This window comes from Parasteatoda tepidariorum, chromosome 6 (genome assembly GCF_982258835.1).
Source record: "Parasteatoda tepidariorum strain Cologne lab strain chromosome 6, Ptep-v5.0, whole genome shotgun sequence".
Classification (NCBI taxonomy): Eukaryota; Metazoa; Arthropoda; class Arachnida; order Araneae; family Theridiidae; genus Parasteatoda; species Parasteatoda tepidariorum.
Window position 1 is genome coordinate 35,292,908 of NC_141760.1, and position 25,306 is coordinate 35,318,213.

The 25,306-nt window shown below is 31.5% G+C and overlaps 1 protein-coding gene across 2 annotated transcripts in view; it reads left to right on the plus strand.

Annotated features, from left to right (window-relative positions):
* Positions 1-12,825, plus strand: part of LOC107437595 (uncharacterized) — a 152,625-nt gene extending 139,800 nt beyond the window's left edge. The window contains exons 8-9 of one of the 2 annotated variants that reach the window (XM_071178837.2): positions 9,122-9,244; positions 10,456-12,825. In XM_071178837.2, coding sequence (XP_071034938.1) covers positions 9,122-9,244; positions 10,456-10,568 — 236 coding nt within the window. In that variant the 3' untranslated portion in view covers positions 10,569-12,825. The remainder of the gene's footprint in view (positions 1-9,121; positions 9,245-10,455) is intronic. The other variant, XM_016049653.4, reaches the window with a different exon arrangement.
* Positions 12,826-25,306: the final 12,481 nt, after the last annotated feature.

Below are 25,306 nucleotides of genomic sequence, written 5' to 3' on the forward strand. Positions count from 1 at the left end.
TTTGGAACACTACTTTCTCTTGGTCACCTTTTTTAAAATTTGCAATTGTGGTAAAATTTCATAATTTTATCGTAATACCTTAGAGTATGGTGGCGTAAAAAGCATTTATTCGGTAAAATTTACTTAACAGTTTTGTATTTTTTTACTAAATGTATAGTAATAAGAAATATAATTTTGAAAATCGGAATTTCTGGGAAACTAGTTACCATATGAACGGAGAAAAAAAAATACCGCATTGGTTTTGTTAACAAAATTATGTTGTTGTTGTTTTTTTTACCAGAAATATTAATAACATGCAATACGGTAATTTTACCATAGATTTTTCCTCCGTGTGGAGATGTAGGGTTGATGAATTATCAGAAGCATTAAAATCAGAAAGTAGTAAAATCAGAAGAAAGTAGTAAAGAAAGAAGTAAATATTATCGGCAAGTCAACATCTTTCATCAAGCAAACCACCATGCTTAACATTAAGGTCTTATAAAGTCTATAGATCCTATATATAATCAAGTCTTATATAGGTCAGATCTTAGGTGTCATATATAATCATAGGTCTTATATATAATCATTTTTTTCTCTTTTTTGTACTGTTTATCAGACCCTTTTGACAACTTGATGATTTTGCCAGCTTTGAAGGTGTACTCAAGCTGTATTTTAAGGTCCTATGCCCAACTGGACATTTAAAGGCAAAGAATAAATGCCCGATTGGAATCTTGGGACTGCCCGGGAATGTCTCTTTATGTAATATTCGAGCCCTGTTAGCATCATTATCTTGAACTAGACATTTCATGAAGTATATATTCTAAATAAGTGCTTATACACTTAACACTTAAATTAGAGGGGATCTACCACGCAAGCTCAAAAAAAGAGGCAGATTTGATTGGATGCTACGACTTTTTGTCTCCTCCAATAAGAAACAACAGTCACGTCGAAAGCTCCACAAATATTTCATTTCAGTGATGGCTCTTTTTCAAAGCCTTTAAAAACACAATGGGGCGCACGCTGCTAAAAAATTCACAAAATTACCATAGCGTGAAGGAAGAAAAAGTTAGAAGCAGAGGCAATAAGCAAATTAGAAAATAGCGAAGTGGTGGTGGGGGGGAATTTAGGCGACATGTTGGAAGATATAAGGAAAGAAAAGCTGAAGCCAGTTGAAGAAAAGAAGAAAAAAAAGACTAGTATCTCCAAAGTACATCAAGCGAAAGTAAAAATTCTTGGAAATTAGTTTTCAAACTTCAACAAACATACATCCAAACAATAAGATCAACCGAATGGCAGTACAAAATTTTTTTTTGCCTCTTTTAAGAAAGTTCTTTCCGACAAAGAATCATTGTTTCTAAAAGAAAGCATGATATTTTTTTTCTGTACCCTCTTTTGCTCTAGTACAGTGTTTTCGGCTGCTTCCCCCTTTTTTTGTTTAATCGTCTTTTTCCGGAAAGAAATCAAGAAAAGGAATGCACTGCGGAAAAGTTCATTTCTTTCCTCCTTTTTTTTTCGCCATCCCTCCCATTTCCTTCTGAAGTTGCTGTTTCTTTTTTTTTCTTTTTTCCTTCTTCTTCTATCCTTTACTCGAAGTCATTTCTCAAGAAGTTGCTTTTTGGTTTTAAGTGTCGGAGAGGAATTGTCTCTCCTTACGATGTGACGTCGCAAGCAGGCGGGGGAAATAGGGTTACCACCCGCGCACCACCACCCCCAAATCTGATGAGGACCGCATCGAAATTCGCCAAATTGCACCGCCAAAAAAGAAAGAAAAAAAGATGCAAATTTGATTAAAATGCGTCGTTTTTATAATACCATGGAAATATAAATGCTCTCCATGCTACACACAATGAATTTTTTTCCTCGTGTAGGCGTTGTCTTCGATGGAAATGAATTCCTAAATGTACTAAAGCCGCTAGTCAGTCAAACTTTAAAATAGAACTAAGTAGTTTATATTGTCAGTCCCACAAACATAACCAACAATAAATGGTTTTCCACGTTGCACGTAATGGATTTTTCTTTTAATGTAGGAACAGTCTTCGATGGAAATGAATTCCTAAATATACTAATTAATCATCACTTGTCAGTTAAATTTAAAAACATAACTAAATAATTTATATACACTGCTAGAATTTTCATTCTGAAATTATGGTAAAATAACCGACAGCAGTCTGTCCATCGATTAACCATAAAGTTTATGGTTGGGAACATTTCTTTATCAGTTGTAAACGGTTTAAGCCCTCACAGTTAATAGATTTTACTTAACGTATTATATTAAATTTAGTAATTTATATAACTAAAACGTGTTTTTTTTTTCAAATTTTACTGTTATAATAAATAGCAAGCTAATTGGCTTGTAATACTAAATATGAAGAAAAAAGGAAGCATATGACATTTTGAAATAATCGCACAAAAATAACTTTTCAGTTATTTTTAATTTCTACAAGTTAGTAAGATTAAATTCAGATTTTTCTTATTCAGATTTTTGAGGTTTTTGCAAACTCTAATCGAAAATTTTCTGTTACTGCAAATGTCTATCAATCACTCAGACAAAAAAAAAAAAAAAAAAAAAAAAAAAAAAAAACTACTCGATTGTTGAAAAGTAAAAGGTAAACTTTTTTTTTATTTAACATTACATTTCTTGATGAAAATCTAAATAAATAAATTCTGTAGAAAAAAAACTATTTTAGCATTTCTTACAAATGACTCAGTAACTGATTCCAGCCTTGATATCTAATGTTTTGTTTATCTCATCTTTTTTCTTTTGAGATAGCATCTATCACATTATCTGTGGGTATTTATAAAATAACTTTCAAAGAAATTTACATGTCTTTCTGTTCAAAAAATGAATGATATGTTTAAGTTTTTTTTTGTTTTTGTTTTTGTTTTTTTCATATCGGTTTTAGTTCTCTGTAGTTGCGTGTGATACGAATCGCTGGAATGTCGGCTGTTTTGTAAGATCATTATCACTTATGAAGGATTTTTTTTTAAAGAAAAATGCTTCATTTATATTTTCTTTATGCAGGAAATGTTTATTTTCTTAGAGAAATTCTAGAATTTTACCTTCATGTTTTTGACTATAAAACAGTTATGGAAGAAACCGAACTCACAAAAATAGTATGCATGTATACATACATAGATTTTCCGGTACTTTTGTTTAAGATATGTACTCTGCCAGACATTCGTCTGGAGCTGTGGCGGTGGCTATGGTAACGAGGTATGATTATTTTAAGTAGGGTTGCGGGGTCCCTCTTTAGGACTGGTTTCGGTGAGAGAAAAGGAGACCTCTTCATCGAAGCTACCCTCCCTAAAATACCCTCTTCTTGTTTCCATAGCAGCAGACTGCCGCAGACTTAGTGGCGGTCAGAGTACCTATCTTAGACAAACATAAGTCCCGCAGTGGACTAATCGTTAAGACACGGTTCCCAGCAGATCACCGAAATCAAGCATCACTGGTTGCGGTCAGTGTGCTGGTGGGTGACTATTTTGATCAGCCTGCGTAGGGACCGAGGGTGTGTTGTATTGGTCCTCGTTAAACTGTTCTACCGTAAAGTGCTCGACTTCACGTGCAGGTCGTCGAGCTACCGAAGGGGAGGGGTGTCATCACCTCTGCAGAGGATCAAAATTGATCATCCTCAGGATTGTTTTCCAGACAGTCGCCAATAGCTCATTGTGCAGCTCTAGCGCGACATGAATGAGCTACAACAACTTTTAGATAAAAAATATATAAAAATAAATGCTAAAAAAATTTAAAATATTGTTTTCACAAATACAAATTCAGCCTTTTGTGATGTTAATGAAAAATGGGATATTAATTCCTTATCGGAATAATTCAGAACGATATTATAAAACTTAAAATTATGAATAAAACAGAACTTTTAATATTAAGTATAAAAATGTTGATTGGTAAGTGATGTAACAAGTATTTAATGTTGCTTACATATTTCATATTGTTATTTGTACAAAATTATACTTTTTTTTGTACATAAAACCAATACAAGAAGATATCTAATGAATACTAGTTTAAGAATGATTTTTTCTATTACTGTTACATCTTAAAATTTTTAAGAATAAAATAATCAAAAATTAATTATGGAATTATAGGGGAATGCAATCAACCAGTAAAAATTTTGCTTTAAAATTTTTCAGGTCAGTTATCATACAGGTTTAAGTATCATAGTTGCTGAAACATTCATAACACATAATTTAATCGCAACGCTCTTAATTTTGAGTACAAATACTTATTTTCGATGATATTTTTAATTTGTTTAAATGTACACTACGTATTCATACAAGTATAACTAACGATTTTTATTTTCAAATGATCGTAAATTATTTTTAAAAAAATGCTTATTCGTTTCAACAAAATAAGACAAAAATTTAGCTTAGAAGTTCTTTGTAAATTGAGTAATTTTCTTTTAATAATTTGATAAAAAGATTTATTTGATATCAATTACTTTAGTTTAATGAGATTTGCAGCTTTTAAACTTATAAGTTGTAATAAAACGTCCGACTTTTTCTAAAAAGTCATGAATAATTGTATTTTTAAAGAATAATGAATCAAAAAAAAAAAAAAAATATTAACTCGCTTACGTACCAAACGGAATAAAACAAAAAATATCTAGTTATGTGTTAGTCTACCTAAATGAGAATACTTTATTAAAATGCAATTTTGCAACCTTCTCCACCCCTTAATAAAAACCTTTAGGAAATATTTATCATATTTTGTTTTTTTAATTTTGATTTTAGCCCTCAACGTATAATTAAGTAATTAAGATGTTATAAGGAAAGAAAAGAAAGCCAAAGAGAGATAAAACCGCCAAAAAGTCAATCCCGCATTTGGGATCTAGAGACTAAAGTCCCGGCAAGGATGATGTCGATTTGTTTCCCACGGCGTCCCACCCTCCCTGTCCCGCGGGACGCACGACAGTGGACAGGTTGACAGATGAAATACCTTCTGATAGAACACCACCCCCATGTCGGCCCTCCACCCTCTATAACCATCTACTCTTCCGAAACTGAAAAAACCGATGCATTGTTAGCACTTTCGGTTTCCGAAATATAATTCTTCTGGTGGGAAATAATTTTTCTTTCATCCCCCCCCCCATTCCGTCTGATTTTTTTTCCATCCCACATTCCGACTGCATTTCTTTTTCTTTCTTTAATTTTTTGTTTGGGTGGGAGGGGGAAAAAGGAACTTGTGTCTTTGAACTTGAGTGAAATTCAACCTGTCAAAGCAACGGTTAAGACGAGAAAAAAAATTATAATATCAATAATAATCTTACAGTTTATAATGATTTTTATGAGGAAGAAACAAACGAACACCAAATAAGCCATTATTTGAAAACTAAGAGGGAAGAATTGTTTATGTCCATTTATCACAAAAATGTCGATTGGATCACTCATCTGTTGCATTTTGAAGGATTTCAAAGTTTTGGCAAATCAATAACGTGGAAAATCGGTTCTCCTTAAGAGTTGTTACACAGTGAAGATGGGCCATAATGGAAAAGAAAACGCCTCCACGCGTAGATAAGACGAACGAAGAAAAGCATAGTGTATAAGACGACTGGAGCTCTGCTAAGGACTGGAAAGGAATTTCGTGGAAAAAGCGGTTTTTGTCCAACCCGATGTTCAAATTATATTTTTTCTCAATATCAAAAATTATTAGCTTTGTCCTTAAATTTTTGGGGGACATAAAAAAATGCTTGAGATATTCATGTATTTCGTATGCTCGCAATTATTGGTTAGTTTCTAAACAATCTCAAACCTTTTAATTCGCTTTTGTTCAGAATCATCTTTCATAGACAAGAACCCATTTTACCTTGTGAGTTCATTTATACTCGAATCATCGCATTCAAATTGTTATAGTTTCCACCATTTGGTAGTAACCAATTTCATGACTAATTTCTTGACACTTATTTACTTGAAGTAATGGGGTCAATCAGTTCTAACCTATTCTCAATATCGCATAGTGTTGTACAGTTCATTTATTTATTTACTCTTAAATGTTTTTCTGTGCCAAATCTGTGAAAATACCGTTTACTCAACACTGTCAGAAAAAAACTGTTAGTTTGAAATTATAATATTGGACAAGTTTATTACTGCTTTGATTAGGTTATAATTTGAGCCATTTTTTCCCTCAAATTGAAACAATTATCATGCTTTCAAGTTCAATTAGATTTAATTTGCATTGTTGTCTATTGGCACCTTCAAATTTGAACGGCATAGTGCTTCATCGCTTTCCTGAATTTCCAGCAGTAAATATGTTACCTGGAATAAAATTAAAATAAAAATCTACCGACAACTAGAAGGCTATTTGTTTATAAATACTGAAAATTTATTACCTAGTCATCTTAAAGCAATCGATTTCTATCCATTTTTTCAACAAACTTCCGCTCATTTACTAATAGTAGAATTTCCCAAAAAAGTGATCCGATACTTAATTAATTTCTAGTGAGTAGTTAAATTGATTTTGCAACATAATGAATTAGAAATGTATAGATTCGATCCATATCTGATCAATGATACAACTTGCATAATATTCTGATGGCTGATGCATACTGCTTTTGCTATGGTTCATCGTGGTTTATCAAGAAAGATAATACAATCGATTCTTAATTTAATTCTGAACCACGTTTTCCTCTTACTATGAAAATAAATAAATAAATTAAAGATTGGTATTTGAATTCATGGGGGGGGGGAGGGACTTGCAGAGTGCAATTTTATGTTAAACATTGTTAAAACAAAACAAAAAATTTTAAAAATACATTCTTAGAAAAACTTTTTAAGGCAAAACCATAATAAAAAACCATAGTCCTTTGTCATGCAAATTAGTGAAAACGTGAAGATTCGTGAATATATGGGGGGGAGGGACTTGCAGAGTGCAATTTTATGTTAAACATTGTTGAAACAAAACAAAAAATTTTAAAAATACATTCTTAGAAAAACTTTTTAAGGCAAAACCATAATAAAAAACCATAGTCCTTTGTCATGCAAATTAGTGAAAACGTGAAGATTCGTGAATATATGAAAATATGAATTTATGAATACGTGAAGTGTGAATATTTTATAGAAAAATGCTACGCAAATTTGTGACAACTTTACTACGGGTGTTTAGTTAACTATAGGTCAATATTCGACAATATTTTTTCTAATGTACTAAGATAAAATAATGTAACCGAAAATAAAAGTCAATGCACATATAATGTGTAGTATAATCTAGTCTCGGAACAAACATATCGCCATTCAAAACTAAAGTTTAAACTCTAATCGTAATTGCGATTCGTAGTCCCTGACAAAAGAATGCAAACTTTGTATAAAAATTTTAAATAAGGCTCAATCGCAGTTTACCCACTCTAAACGTGTGTATTAAAGAAAAAATTATTTCTCAAGTCATTGAACTTTACCTGGCATCAAAAGAAAACTACAAAATAGAGCTGAGAGAATGAATCCCAATGTTTCAAAAAGAACAAGCCTGAAACAAAGGCGTCATTTTTTTTAATTTTACGAACGGGATCTTTCGTAACTGAAGAAACATACTTCTTGACATTATCTTGCCAACATGCGAGAAGATGTCCCACCACCTGGAGTCGAAAAGAACCTGTGCCAAGATTTTGGGTAACCTAAAGAGACGAGGTAAAAGAGGAAAAAAAATTAATTCCATACCACCTAAAAACAAACAATCGCTAGCTACTGTTTTCTGTGCACCCCTCATAAGAATGGATTTCGTTGTCTGCTGAAGGTGAAGAAACCAGAAGCGAAATCGCGTGGATTGTGTTCCAATCTTGTAAAAAAGAATCAGAAACTTAGATGAACAGAGCGATAATGTCTGCAAGTCGTCAATTTCGTAGAGATCTGCGTACTCAGCAAGGTATTGGAAGGTGTTGCTTTCCATGATGTGAAAACATGGCTGTTATGCTTTTTTTTTCTCCAACCTAAATTGATAAAATGGGTGCTTTAAACAAGTTATTTTTTACTTAATATTTAGGTTATGTTGCGTTTATTAATGTTACGTTTTTCATCGATAGATATTTCTGAAGCTAATAAGAATCAAAGCGAGAAAACTTACTATAATGACTAGACTATAATTCATATATTCTTGCAAATTAAAGTTTAGCAAAATATAATTAAAGTCTAGCAAATTATAGTCTGTAGACTATAATTCACATAGTCTTGCAAATTAAAGTCTAGTAAAATATAATCAAAGTCTAGCAAATTATAGTCTAGCAAAGAAAAAAAAATATGAAGTTTTGACTGATTTTGTATAGTGCGCAAAAAAACGAACGGACCACCCTGAATAGCTTTTGATACAATTATCGGATCTTTCCCTTCTCGCAAAAATCGAATAGTCAAAAAGTCGTATTTTTGAAATCCTATTTCTCAGGAACTATTCGACTGATTTCGCTCAAATTTTGTATTTTGCCTTTGTAGAACTGCATTCTTTAAGAAGATATAAAAAATTATATACCTCACAATTCAAAATTTTTTTGACTACTATTAAATAAAATAATAAATATTTACGAAAGCATATTTTTTGCTTGGAATTATCTTAAGATAAACAAATTTTATAATTGTAGGCAAAAATTTTTCAATTCTCATAAAAAGTTTTAGAGATTTGACAAAATCAGCAGAAAGTAAAATTAGCATTAAAGAGTCCAAACTTCGGACCACTCTCTTGACCGAACAATTGTGACCATATTTCTCTTTTGTGGCTATCCTCAATATTTTAGGAGTCATAAATCCGAATCCATCGAGAAAAAAAAGTTATGTTTGATAAGAGATAGTACATTTTGACGCCTGATTTCGTAACTTGAAACATCGTCTGTGGTAACTAATTAGCATATTTGAGGTCACCCCTTCAAACCATTAAGAATGAGTCCTAGAACGTGACGATCCGATCATTAGATCAAAAGTTATTCAGAATGATCCATTTATTTACTATTATATTTTTTTTGCGTACTATACATCACGTTTTGGAATGTCTGATTACATTTTGTTACTGATTACGCTTTGTTAATTTTGTTTCTGTCAAAATGCTTAATTGCGAAGGTCAAAAATCTAATTTCAGTTGATTGTTTCACCATATAATTGATTTGTGCGAAAATGTTTAGTACAAAAATCTAACACAATATTTTTTTCTTTCTAGTAACGGGACCAGGGGCAGGAGGTGGTGTAACTGGTGCAGAATATGCAGCATACACGTCTCCCTATACACAATACTCACCCGCAGCATACAGTGCGTATGGCTACGGTTCGAGTGGAATAATCAGTAAGTAACAGTCCTTGTTTCAATTGAAGAACACAGGAAGTTAAAATCAAAGTTCAAAATATACTTGATATAAAAATTTAAACTTATAAATAAAACATTCTTACGACCGATTTTTCGTTTATAGTAATGATTTCCACCCTTTTTTTTAAATTTAGCTTTTTTAATGAGCCTTGCATTAATTTTTACTAAGAACCTCTTGAGAAATATGGTTTAAAATCACAATTTATTTAAGTAGGTATCATTTCGATTCCAATGGCATCACCACACTTTAAAAAATAAGGCTCTCATTTTTCACAGCTCAGCAATCCTTGAGCTATATTTGTTTAATTTTGAGAATCATTTCGCCAAGAAATCACTTGATTTGTAACTAAACTGGAACTCTGAATTATATGATGAAAATGTTTCCTAAATTCGAAACCTCATTGTAGTGCATTGTGGGAGATTGTTCACTAGAATGACGAAACTAGGATGAAGGTCAAGGAGTGGCCTCGCATCAGGAAGATCCCGGGTTCGAATCCCACTTCAGGCATGGGTGAAATTTATCTCTATGTTCTATCTGTTTTTCTTGCGTTGTCAATGCGACATTAATCCAGCTACATGATGTCCACGATGAAGTGATTGTTAAAACAGTTAGATACATTAGCCACTACGTTCTAAGCAGTGTATTGATTAGAACATGTAAAATGTGAAGAAGCATATAAAATGCGAAAGGCCCAATGATTTGAACTTCTTGCGCCTTCTATGAAAACGTATAGTGGGTTTCTTATGCCTTTGTAAGTTGATGTATGATACAAAGCTTAAATTATACAAAGAGTATCCTTTCTGTAAGACCCTCTTCTTTTTTTACACAAGGGGAGAGTATTGGGTGCACTTCTGCACCATATCGTTCAAATTCCTTTCATGGATTTTAAAGTATCTGGTTTACTCCTATTGTGTAGCAAAGTCCATTCTAAATATAGTTATTTACACCATACTATCTCAACTTGAACAAAAACTTAATGCAGAACACCTTCAACCTTGTAAATTTGTGAATTGTGGGCTAATTTGTTTACTACTTTAAAAGTGAATCTTTGGTAGAAAGTCTCCCTACTTTGACTCATAAAAAAATTTCGGTATAGTAATTTCTTCATATTATGAATAACTTTCTGTAACTTTTGCATTTATAGGTGTTATGATGATGACTCAATAACTTTATTTATTTTTTCTTTCAGACCCTTCATACTATTACACACCAAGTGCTGCGAGGACAACGACTGGTGCTAACCCAAGCCTAGCCGCTGCCTCTCCCATCAGTCCGAACAACTTCAAAGCCGAGCGATGCTAGTGAACAATTTTTAAGACAATTCCTTCAGACGAGACATTGGTCGTGATTTCTAAGTGACACACATCAGCCAACGGTTTTCTCAGTGGTGATCCGGTTGCTAAACGAATATATACGGCAGCGGAACTGACGAAAAGGACCGTTTCATATACATGCCTTCAACCGACGAGCTGATTCAGGTCTTCACAAAACGCCTGCGCTGTATAAAATTCTCTACGATGAAGCTATTTTGTTCCAATTGGTCACTTCCAAAGTTGATATTGTTCCTTTTATTGTATTTTTAATACTTTGAAATCGTAAGTGATTTCAAATAACGTAGTCAAGACTTGTTAATTTTGTTCGTCTTATGAAGATTAACTTTTATAGAAGTGGGATTTTTTCCTCTTTTGTTTAAAGCAATTGAAAAAATTAAAAGATTAGTGGTGCTTTTATTTATTAGTACAAACATATCATAAGATTTGCAAAAGAAGCTGTATCAGATCGTTTTTAAGTGAATTCATTGCACAAGGCAATGAGATTTGGCTGGAAATCTCTTCCTTTGGCGCAATTTGAGCGTGATTTGCAATAACGGACATAAAGGATCTCAGTTTAGAGGGACTATTGATCAAGAACATTGACACTGCTTTGGGATATCTACTTAATTCTGTATAGTGCGTTCAATTCCGGAGTTCCATTTTGCTACCCTGGAAACCAAAGAACTTTAAGCTTCAAATATTTTTTTTAAATATGAGGTGTAAATGTAAATGATACACAGGGTAAGTTTAAAGTAGATGAAAAAAATGAATGATATTTGTTTGTAAATCATTTTTAATTATTTTGAGACCAAAGATTTTGTTTTCATTTCATCTTTTTTTTTCCTGTGAGTGTACAATATACAATATTGAATACAGTTTGTCTATATAAATATATGTAAATGTATTTTATGTAGTTGCTTATTATCCACAGAGAGTATATAAATATTTTATAGGTATTGTATAGTGTTCTGCGTTCGTCATTAGGTACTTCGATCAAAGACAAAATCATGGTAATTTTAAGGAAATAAATTCATAAAAAAATAATCCAAATTGTCAATTAAAAGGCTTGTTTTAACGATTACGCACATTATTTCTTTTCATGCTAAATTATATGAAATGAAAATCATTTAATTTCAAAACCTAAAATAACTTGGAATTTGTGGTCATCAAAAACATTTAAGATTTCCATTAAATTTAAAACTGGAAATTATTATGGTTTAGGATGTTTCGTAATATTTGAATTGTTGTTTATTTTTAATTGATGAAATTAAAAATGTGTCGCAATCTAATTTTGAAGGGAGAAAAAAAAGAACGTTATCCAAATTTAATAAATCATTATTGAGGTCGATTTTAGAAAAGAAGGGTTTAAAATCATTAAAATTTTTTCATTGTCCTAATTCTTAGCTTCTTCCTAAAAATGGAACTGGTTTTTTGATTTGATTTATTTGTTCTATTTCTTTATCTTCGATTTAATTAATTTCTTATTTTCCTCTAATTGATCTCGATAATGCTCCGTCAAGTTTTGATAATGTTCTTGTTTTTGTTTTTACATTTTACTAAACATGAATTTTCGACCCATGTCTGCATATATATATATATTTTTACCTCGTGTTATAAAACGTTTTCAAACATTTGTGTTAAAATTGCATGTTATCAGTGTTGGATTCAAAAAATAAATACGAATTTATTTATCTGTTTATTTTTAATATTTTTTCCACTACTAGGATTAAATAATCTGAAATTTAAAAATTTTTATTTTGAAAGTTCCTAACTAAAATGAGGAACATCTAGTCCTTCAAGTATTATAAATGTACTTTGTTTATTTGTATTAGGAAATTGAAAATAGCTTAACTTAATGCAAGCGTTTGTTTTACTTTTGCTTTTAGGCCTTACATATGAAAGATTATTTAACTTTTTCCTCTGCATTTTAACTGCATTCTAATTGTTTGAAAAGTTGCATGTATCAAATATTGTTTAAACATGTTATCTAATAAAACCTAACTATATATTTTTACCAAACTTTTATGTTTATTATCAGCTTTTAAGTTCTGCAAAATAGTTGCCCAACAGAAAAATCATGCAAATAATCAGAGTGGTCCTAAAATATATGTCAAAATTTTAAAGGTAGGTAGAGGGAACATAAATAAGCATATTTCGGATAGGAATGTGTGTGCGGTAATGGCACATTAAAGCACTAGCTTGTGGAATCAAAGGAAACTGAAAAGACAAGTAAGGACAAAAGAAAATTCGATTCCCTACCGGCTCAAGGCACACAATCCTATACGAAATATGCTTATTTAGGTCCCCTCTATATACCTTTACATTTTTGACATATATTTTAGGACCATCCTGTATATTCAAAATTCAGTGAAGATTAACTGAGGAGTTTTGAAATCTGTTGATTTACAAATTTATTGATGATATATATATTGCATAAATGCCGAAAGTACTATTTACATGTACAGCATTCGAGACTTCTTTTGTTGGGTAGACTTAAGAATATTACATCTTAATTTTCATTGAAAGTAACGTCTACGAAGCATTTTTCTATAAAAAGAGTTACATCATAAGAATTACGGATTGATTTCATAATTGTGTATAGTTTATTATTATTGCGCGATCGGGCAAGAAAATGGATAGTATCGCTGTTAATTATTTATTACGATTATATTTAATCGGAAGTTATGTGTTTTATATTGTGGATAGTAAGCAATTGCTTACCTGTATTTTTTTCACTTATCTACCATTTATTTAAATAAGAAGATATTTCATTAAGAATAAAAATAATGACATCATCTCTTTAATTGTAATATATTACAAAAGATTTTTTTATTTTTAAAATGTATGCATTCAAATTTCAATTCAGAAAAATCCTTTCATACTGACAAATTCAGGGAGTTGTTTAATGGCCTTCATTTTTAATCAAACTGCGTGCTCATTAATTCAGTTCAACATTTAACTTTATCACAAATGATTATTATACAATATTGATTAAGTTATACTCATTTATAATATTATCAATTTCACATTATTAGCATAAGTGATTCTATTTAAAAAATTAATCAACTGAAAGCATTATTTATTTATTTTTAATACAATATATCAAAACTTTACAACATGTTACTAAATTGTTTATTATATGAGATAATATTTGTTTAAATATTTGAAAGTACTCTTTACCACCTTAAGTTTTAATTTTAAAGTGTTCATTTATTGTGAGAATAAATTTTTAAAAAAGCAACGTTTACAAATTCACGTATTTGTTGTGATTTGTAAATTCTTTAGTATTTTTTAGGGGGGGGATTTATAAATGTTGTCTTTGAGTTTTATTTTAGCAATGTATCATAAATAAATATTTCATTTCCTTGAATATTTTTTGTGAGTTAAATTCATATTTACTACCAGTACAATATACTAGTTCATTATACACTGCTAGAAAATTCAGAGCTTGTTGAAATATAATATTGTTTAATTTAGCTGATCCTTAATATGGTTCTAAGTTGAATATCGGAATGTGGCTGAAAGTTGAATTCTTTAATGTAGTTTTAAGTTGAATTCCTTAATATGGTTCTAAGTTGAATTCCTTAATATGGTTCTAAGTTGAATTCCTTAATATGGTTCTAAGTTGAATACTGTAATATGGATCTCAGTAGAATACCTTAATATGATTCTAAGTTGAATTCCTTAAATGGTTTTAAATTGAATTCCTTTATATGGTTCTAAGTTGAGTTCCTTAAATGGTTTTAAATTGAATTCTTTTACATGGTTCTATGCAGGATTTTTTATTATGTTTCTAAGTTGAATTCCTTAAATGGTTTTAAATTGAATTCCTTAAAATGGTAGTAAGTTAAACACCTTAATATGGTTCTAAGTTGAATTCCATAATATGGTTCTAAGTTGAACTCATTAATATAATTCTAAGTTAAACCTGATTATCATAATTTGCAATTTTATTACACATTACTATACTTCAACTTTAACGAAAATATGGTTATATTTAACATCTTATTAAGGTTGAGTCAAATTTGCCCCTTATTAGTGTTCAACATTGAGCCGTGTTTTGTGTATTTTAAGCTTCTTTGAATTTGAAAATAAAACATTTTTACTGTATTTCAGTACTTGATTATGTTTTTTTTTATTATTTTATTTTGCTAAGAAATTTTGGAACTAAATACAATGTTTTATCAAAAAATAAATAAAAATATTACTCTTGCTTTTCAGTCAAAATCTAACAAAATAAATGAGCAAAACAACTCTTGGATGGTCAGATGATAATTTTTCTCTTGAGTGATATTTGGAAAATAAATATTTTAGAAATAAACATTACAAAAACCTTAATTGACAAAGAATATAAAAATAACAATTTTGTTACATTTGTTACCGTAAAATTTCTGAAATTCATTTTTTTTAAATTTATAAAAACAACTTTTTTTCAATAACAACTATTATCGCAAATTTTTATCCATTCTTTCTTCTTATATATTCTTACTTTACACAGAATTTTTCTTGTGATTAAAATGTTATTTGCAATGGTGAATATACAACGATATTACTCTGTTACTGTAAAGCATACTAAATTCAATGTCTCTGTTATTTTAAATACAATATTACTGAAAAAATACTTTTCAAATATTAATTATATTTAATGATATTTTAAAAGGAATTTATACTCATAACAATTTTTTTTAATTTTAAATCTGAACATCATTAAAACAATTTATGAATGGGGTTTTTGTTCATGTAATGGATTTTTATATCATAACAAATATTTATTTTCTTCTTATTTCAACCATCAAAACTAAAATTGTAATTAGTCATGACTTTTAGAAGAATATTCTTGCTATAAAAATTTTAAATCAATTTTATGTGTTCAGCAATAAAATACTTTCAAATCAAGTGCTTTGTTTTTTAATTATTTGTTTTTCGAACTTTATTACATCTTTTAATAAAAATGTGTCAAAAATGCTTGCATGTTTAGTTAATTATAAAAATTTTATTCAATATACAAATATGAAATTAGGAAAGGTACTTTTTTTTTTAAAAAAATATCAAAGCAAAAGGAAACGCTTATTTGCTTATTTTCATGTTATTAATAGAACACTTACCTACATTGCGAAAAATTCCTGTAAAAAGTGCCTATATTCTAGCTGACGGTACTTTTTACCGTAAAATCTACTTTTGCCGGAACATTTTCACGGAAAAAAAATGTACCGTAGTTTTTGCAGTTAAAATAACCGTATAATGGTTGAATCCCTCTAATTAAATAAATGATACTGTAAAAATTGGGGTATGATAATTTACGATTTTACAGTAAAATGGATTTCATAGATGACATACCTAATTGTTGGTACTTTAAACTGTAATTTTATCCGAAATTTTTTTGCAGTGTACACATTATGCACTGTATTACGTTAGACGCATATTTTTTACATATACAATACGATAACAATTGTTTTTCGTTAAATTTGATAATCACTTCAAAATCATTTTCACATAATTTATTGATTTAATTTGCAGGGTGTTCTATATTAATCGCACACATTATTGGAATCCTTATCAAAATTGAAATAAAAAATTATATGCATTAAAAGTCACGAATTCATATTTAAGCAAATAAGAAACAAACGATTCATGTGGAGAAGAAAAGATAATTTAGAACATTACAGGATTTTTTAAAATGAACTTGGAGTTAGAAAAATTATCAAAATAAAGCAAATTAAATGGGCTGACCCTTTGACAAGAATGCATGAAGATCGATGATCTAAGAAAATCTTTTTGACAAAACCCATGGTAAAAAGAAGTTTTCTCAAAAACATCTTATAACTCTTCAATTAGTATTTCTTCGCTAAAACCATTTTTAAAAGTTAAAGCAAAATCATTTAATTTTACATAAAAGCAATAAAAAATAAATTCATACTTTTCATACTAATTTCAAAATAAGGTTTTTACAACTGTAATTGGGAATAATTAAAAAAAAACACAACTACTTCCACTTAGTAGGAATAACATTTACCATGACGCAATGCTAAATTCTATGCCACTATCCACATAAATGCCACTATCCACATAAATCAATTATTAATCAAAAATCGAATATCAATTACTTTTCTTTATAATGCAATAAAATCTGGCGAGCAGCTATTTAAACGATCAAACACTTCGTTTGTTTATTTGTGGCTTGAAGTTAGGCTCGCAGAAAATGCCGTTCATGGGTTAAATTTAGTAGAAATAACACAACCTGTGACGTAGCCTATAGTATACCCAATTAAATACGTTAAATTATTACCCATTGGCAAAATGGGTCTTGGTTTGGATTTCATGGCATCCGCACTTTTCAACTACAATAATCAAGAGTAATAGTAAACAGTGCTCATGCGTTGCTATGGCGACCGCTGCTGTTTGATAATTTTTTTAGAATTCTTTTTTTCACTTTTAATTTTGCCATGCATTAAGTTGGTGGTTTTATTTTTGAGATATGGGACCAGAGAGATCCCGTAAATACTTCTTGAGTTGTGAACAAAAGAGAATTTCATCATTTCAACGATATTTTTGTTTTTATTGTTTTAATTAAGAATCTGAAATTCTAACCTACAGTTCAAACGGGATTGTTTTCAATACTAATTCAGGTGAATATCAGAAATAAAGAGAGTCCAAACTGATTGACACTGTCCCAAAAGTTAGAGTTGAAGCAAGAAAAAAACGATGCCAAGGCCTAAACTTACGGAGGCTGAGAAAGCCGAAAAACATAGACGGGAATACCTTAAGCGTTACACACAAACGGAAAAACGAAAAGATTCCGTTTGCAAACGCAAGCATGAAGCCCGTCCCTAAGTACCAAAGTGGTTGAGAGAATTGAACCTTACCGAAAAGCGAATGGTGACTCTCCGAACCCCTTTCATGCAAATACGAGAACTGGGTGTCGATCACCAGTTAGGGATAAAAGGATCCATTGTCAACGTACCCAATAACTTGCGCAAGACCGTAGACTGTTTTCCACGCATTATAATTGATTCATTCACTATTCATGTAAAGTTGAAATAAAGCCTAGCTATCAAATCATATTTCATGTGTGAACTTGTGAATCCAAAACAGGACTATGATGCAACTTACATTCTCCATCAAACACCATTGTACCAATCCGAAAATGTTAATATTGATCTCGGTTGGCTGTTCAATGTTCATTCAGTCATCAAAAGAATTTACACAGAATGTGTCTGAGCTGCATTTAAATGTGTCTGCCAAATTGTATACCACGAAGTTCAGGATTAACAGTTAAAGATGTCCAAGATAAAAACACAATGAAGTTTCTTTTCCAAAAAAAATTAGATAGCAGCCATTCTGCCAATGGGTAATGTGTGATTACCTTGCTGCGATCACAATTTTCTTCATTCTGTAGTGAATCGTATTTTAAATTTTTGTTACATTATTTTACTTATTTAATTCTGTATAACTATCTTTTAATTTTTGCGCATAATTCTGGGTCTCATTTAATTAATTACGATGATTGATTTACGAAGAAACAATATTTAATTTTATTATTTGTTTACGTTGCCTTAAAGAGAATGGTTAAAGTTTTAAAATGTTCTTAAATCGGTATCTATCTTGTTAAACAATCTCAATATTTAATAAACAAAACGAGAGGTTTCTACTTTACTTTTCAAAGTAATGTGGAGATTTCAAAGTTATCGAACAGTATGAGAGTGCATAGATATGAAGGACTAATTTAAAAAACAGAAGACCGAACAAAAATAAGAGCAACAAAGAAAAGAACAAAATTAGTTTAGTACTAAAAATAACTTAAAGACATGATTTTATTTTGACATAATTGCCTTGAAGATTGTCGTGAGACGGAGTTGAGAACCTTGAAATTTCGCATGGTTTTGAAAACCTTGATCTCAGCAAACCTTTCTTAATTCGCCCGTGCTACTTCATCGGTCTGGCAGTAATGGAAATGACTCGGCACTTTGTTGGTCTCCTAGATTTGGTCTGAAAAACAGTGAAAAAATTTTAGATCTACCTGATACCGTCAAAAATCTAGCGACATGGTGAGCACAATGAAAAAATTATAGTTCCTCATTTGCCTGCTCCATGTGCTGAAATTGGTTGGGATAGCCTGGTCGGTAGAGTGCTGGGCCCATGTCCGAGAGTTCGTGGGTTCGAACCCGCCTGCCGAAAACTCCCCGTGTAGTAAATGGTGATTGATGCACGTTAAATCTGTCGAGTAGCAAAGTCCTCCATGTTCCCATAACAGATCAATACCTCTGGGGGTACTGGATTGGAGACCGATCGTTCTCTGATTCAGGTCAAAATTACTATCTGTGGATGAATGGATGTATGAATGGATCCACCCTATAAACGGGTGTGACGTATGGGTGTGGCAGAAGTCGAATTCTTGGCCATAGATGACGCCACTGGTAGACAAGAACAATCTCACCAATCTGCCTAAAACAGGCATATGATAGCAAGCAAGCATATGCTGAAGTTTTCAGACTAATAAGTAGCTTCAAAGACTATCTCTCATCACTAAAAGTTTCTCGAAGTGAAGACTTCAAATTTTAGCAATATTCTAAATACTTGAATTTTCGAGGAAATTCAATGTTGAAAAGAAACTATATCTTGTTTTGATTCTGTTTAGTTCCTTAAAATATCGCGGTTGAGCTAAACTAACTGGCTATTGCCAACAATCTGGGGCTAATCCTGTATGGCGATTTAAAGACCATGAAGCTCACACTACACTATCTCAATTTACATCACAGGGCAGATAATGGCAGCAATTTATAGTCTCCAAAATTCTCTCTAACATGCGAGAACTTTATGACTTCGAAACTACACGGGATATTGCAGTAAGAGTGCATTTCGAACCACTTAGACACGAAAAGTGCAATCTGAACAGGGACGCTGTTTTAAGTATGAGGATTCGAACTCCGGTCCAAGCCGTGATAAGAGAAAACTCTATTCACTACATCGACTGGGATATTTACACATAAAGCAGTTTTGCTTTTCAATTTATCTTCAACCGAAAAAATATATTTCATATAATCAAAAGGTAAGACATTTATTATGAAAATAGGAGGATAAATATTAAGGAAATATTTACGTCTTAAGTAGTGAAAAAAATTATAATGCTTCCGTTTTATTTGTTCAACGTTTAACTACAACGATTAACATTGTATCTAAAAATACTTAAAATGCAAAAAGTAGCCGCAATAAATAAACACTTTGAAATTACTTCAAAAAGGCTTCTATCAGTGAAATCTCATCAGCAGAGGAAAGTTTACTTTTACCAATTTCCGAGTATGAAAAGGTTGCAAGAATCATCACCTGTCCTCACCTATCATGAAGAAGTGCTCATTCTCTCTTTAGTCTCTGGAATGCCTTGGCAAGGTGCTCTAGCTTGTATCGCCAACAAAGCACAGCATTCAAGTCTCACTACCTGTGGCTAATTACTGTGTTAACCTTCAAAAAAGAGCGCCTCTTCAAAGGAAAAGATTCGAAAAGCGTCTCTTCCATCATATGCGTAGTTGAACTTTGCGACTACTGTGTATGCGGAATCGCATAACTGCCTCTCTGAATCAAAGTTAGAATGCATATGCCACTTGGAGATATGCCCGCATGCGAGGATAAAATACACTTTCAATAATTCTTTTTGGTAAATGGGACCAAATGACTTCTTGTCAAAAAAAAAAAAAAAAAAAAAAGGAAGTCTTGTTAAAATTGCAAATAATAATTTCAATTTCATCCTCTAAGGAAAATCGATTAAACGTTGAAACATAATATCGTGCAGGTTTATTGCAATCTTAATATGTTAAATCCAACCATGTTTTTATTTAAGAGTACGTTATACCACCTGAAAAGCTCTTCATTACAAATTCTGTTCCTACTTCATTAATAATTTAAAATAAATTTATTTCCAATGCCCACGTTATTTGGCAACGTTTGCCATCGTTGCGCATAACGGACGGTATTGGTGATCCCTTTTTCCTGAGCATTATATAGGTGGATCTAGAGCCCCCGAATTAGACATGGCGACTTATTTTTGGAGCAAAGAGCTAACATAAGCACATAACATAACTAATACTAACATAACGTTAACTTGCGAACTTGTTTGCTCCAATATTGCTTGATAGGTCAGCTCTGATAGTATAGGAGCCTTAGGTGGATCAACGTCATCCTTACCTCATAGGAAAGATAAAACAGAGAGAAAGAGAAATTACATCCATGTCCGAAGCGGGATTCGAACGTGGAACCTTTCTGGCATGAGGTCAGATCCCTGACCGCCTTACAGACCGGGCTGCTAGTAATTTAAAGTATAGAAAAAGGGAGTTCGTATGAAACAAAAGTAAACCATGAAGCTTCAAAAGCTAAAAAAAATTAGAGCGGGATTATGCAGTTTTGAAGTAAACCTGCCATATTTTATATGCATTTTAATATTTTGAATAAAAACTTTAGCATTTGATGCTTCATTGAAGCCATACTTTCATTTTTTACTCATGTTCATTTAGTGTACTCTCATTTTTATTCTTGAAATATAGAGTAATCTAAACAATGGGGCAATCAGAAAAGAGGCAAAAATCTTCGTCGTTTCTCAGAAAAAGAGCTAAGAAAATAAGTTGGCATTGTTGGCGGCCGTAAAAGAAGGACATTGGATCCACTTAGCCACAGAAGTGTCCATTTAATCTGGGATAATCCTTCACCGATTAGCCCCAACTTTCGGGATCCGACCAAAAACAGAGACGCAGATGTCGAGAAGTCGCCTGAAAGCTCCCCTGGGGGGAAGAAAAGGTAGGGGGCGCCCCGGCATCACGATTAATGTATCTTTTCCCCCTTTCTTTCCATCTAGAGACCCAGGGACTTGATCACAATGACTAGAATCTCTATTACAGAAAAGAATCAGGGAGTGTCGGAAAAACAATCACAGGCGAGTGGGCCCATGGGGCCTGTGTCCCGATACTCGATGGGGCTCAGCCTCATATAGATGGTGCGAGAGAATTTGTGGGGGAAGGAAAAAAGGAGTCCTTACTTTTTAGGTCATCTAGATGATTGTAACCTTTCACCTTAGGTTGACGACGAATTAATTCAGTAAATGGCAGCATTTTGTCTTTTTTTTTTCACTTCCTTTTTTTGTCAACGTTTGTATTTTATCTTCTTTTTTTTCTTCGTCTGTATTCTCTTAGTGTCTTAAAAGTTTGAAAGAAAACTAGAAGTGAAAATGTCACATTTTCCAGTGGCAATGGCAATTTAAAGAGAAGGACAATTTGGCCAATTTATAAATTTATCTATATTTTTTAAGTCTTATTTATTCAAAAAAAAAATGGCAAAGAAAAAGTACCAAACTAAACATAAATTTTTTTTTCTACTTGAATATTACCAAAATCAACTTAACCTGTTAATAAAGTACTTAATTTTTTTTCTTATTTTAGTTCTTAAGTTTTTATTTTTAAAGAGTACCGTTGTGAAAAAGTTGATATTTATTTTTCCAAAGAAGAGTTCTGATGAAGTTTTCTCATAAATGGCCTTTTCTCCTTGTTCTTTTTGGAAGATACCTAGTTTTTTTTCTGTCTTCTGTTAAAACAAAAGCCTCCACCGATCTTAAAAAATGTTTAGAAAAAATTTAAGATACATCTCATGGTCATACATTTCATCTATGTGAGATCAATCATCGGCGGAATCTCCCAATGAGTAACCTGAACAAAATTACTAAGTTCAAGTTTTAGATGAAGAGCGTTAAGAGTATTTGGCAACAAATACCAACTTATTATCCAAAAGTGCCGCACAGTGGTCTGAATTGAAAATAATGAAGAGCGTTAAGCCAAAACTCTAAACATTATATGGAACTCTTTATAGTATAATTCTTGTAACATATTTTAGACATACACAGCCATCTTTACTATAGCAAGTTGCTTAGAATTATTTTCACTTTCTTTTCAGTTAAACAAGCAAGGTGCTTGCTTTACAATATCAGTCACCCCAGAGACTCTGTATACAAACTGCTTTCATTTTCTAATTTTACTGTAATTTCACGATGAATGGGATATGGGTCTTCTGCGCGGCCCAGGTGCCCAGCTTTTGTTAAATAAAGTAAAGTAAAGTAACATTTTTTAGGAACACTGATTTCGAATAGAAATCAGATTAGCTAATTCGAAATGTCGGTGAAAAAGAACTAAATTTTCATCTCATAAACTATGTTTGTAACATATTAATAGATGAGAATATATTTCTTTTTCGTGATTGTAATTGCGAAGATAATTTGATTTCCAACTTATAACGAAAGATAATTCTTTCACAAATATGGCTTAATACCATTTGAATGTTATACAAAGTGCATACGGAATTAATTAGTAATGATGAATAAAAAAGAAAAAAACTGTATTGGTGAATTATTCAGGTAATATGAAAGCCTCTTAAACTTAACAAGCATGAAAAATTTCGAAAATTTCAACATCGTCACTTTCATGAAACTAGCAGCATGAAAGTTAGCAAAGTAGCTTATCTTATATGTTAGATATGTGCGACGGAAATACAACGCAGGATAATTAAATACTTAGGATCATATTATTTTTAAATTTGTTTTCTTGTTCCTAAAATTATATATATATATATATATATATATATATATATATACTAGAGGGCTCCGCCCCCTGCTCACTACCGCTCGCCAACCCCCGACAAACTTAAAGTCGTTTTCCTGGAGATTAGCTGGCAATTTTTCTGCACCAACATCACATAGAGAGAATATGATAGGATTGTAAAATGTCAGAGGAACTTATTATCAACATTATAAATTTATATAAAGCAATTTCAATGCAAACAATATTATAAACTTATATAAAGCGAGGAAGCAATATTATTTAACACATTACTATAGGGCATTAGCCGGAGATTAATCTCCGTATCCGAAGCACGCGTGATAGAGCCTAACTCAAATCATTGTTGATCTTATAGGATGCCGGACGCTCCCTATATGGTGCTTTATCTCATCCCCTACCAGTAATTTAAATTTTAAACTAAAAACAATTAAAACCTGATGAAAAAAAACTTTACAAAAATTACAAACAAATTGAAACATGTAATATTAATAAGTTGATTCTAAGTAATATTTCAAAAGCAAATACCATTGCAAGCTCAATTAACTTCAATACTGTCAACTGACAAAATATTTTAGTTTCAATCAGAAGTATTCTTAAGCACACCAAGGCATTCGTTTTCATTTAAACGTCTTGACATTTCAACGTTTCTTCGCCGCGCATTCCGCCGTTGCGTATTGATGGCACTACGATTATTTTCCAGTTAATTTTGTGCAGCTAAATCATGTTCAGCTCTATGCCGCTGCTGATATCGCTTAAGATATTCACGGTGATCCATTTTTTATAAAAGATATAAGTATTGTAAAGTAAACTCTGCTCAACATATTTTGATAATTTGGAATTTAAATAGTTTTTTGAGAGAGTGTTGATTCGTGCTTCCAATAACTCTACCTGATTTATCAAAGCTATTAAAATATATTGGAATTCTAAAATAAATAACTGCGTTCTATCAAAACAAACATTTTATTATAATACTTTAGAGCAACTATCTTTTTACATTGCCACTCAAAATTATTAATAAGCACTGGATAATATTGCGTTAATGACACTTTTATCTAATGACGTAATAAACAATCGTTTGCATAAAGTTTAGTTCATAATAATCATATATAATTGTTTGCATAAATAATCGTATCGTTCGGTCTTTTTATAGCTTTACGTAACAAGTGTGATTTTTTTTTTTTTTTTTTTTTTGGAGTGGCGATGTTATTATTTTGTTGTTGAGTTATTAAATCTTCCTTTTTATAAACGTAATAGTATAGTTTTCTTAATTATTTGATTCGAAGTCTTCTGAGTTTTATTTGAGGTCAGTTTTTATTTCGTACTTTTTGACAGCATTATTAAAAATTATTACCTTTTCACATACATGCGTTCTCAATTTTGATTGGCTGTTTTGTGCGTTACTAACCAGAAGTCTTCTGTGATTGGCTATGTGTTATCATTCCACTCTCTTCTTATATATAAAGATATATATTATGTTACGGTGAAACACCGAAATCTGGAGAATGTCGACATTCACCAGTGAATGTCAACATTCATGTAGTCGCTTGGTGTATGTCCGAAATATTTGTTATATCCAATTTTATATTAATTTATTCGTTAATATTATTATATTTATTTGATATATTTATATTTATTCTATATTTTAATACTTACTGACGATAGATTGAAAGAAACATCAGCGTTTGGAGTATCGGGCAAATATATACCGGGCAATGGCACTTGACCTTAAAAAATGTAGGGTATACCGGGCAGTGGCACTTAACTTTAAAAAAACACCAGTGTAGGGTATACCGGGCAGTGGCATTTAACCTTAAAAAAACATCAGTGTAGGGTTAAAATATCGAATAAATGTAATTATATCCACGAATAAATTCATATCAAATCGAATGTAATAAATATTTCGAACATTTACCAAAGCATATCTGTGATTGTCGACATACACCGGTGAGGGTACGAAAGTACAAGAATGACGTATTGGAGTATCACCGACGTATTTGGTGTTTGTCGACATTCTCCGGTGAAAGTCAACAACCACCGATTTCGGCCGTTACGCGCACACACACACACACACACACACACACACACACACACACACACATATATATATATATATATATATATATATATATATATATATATA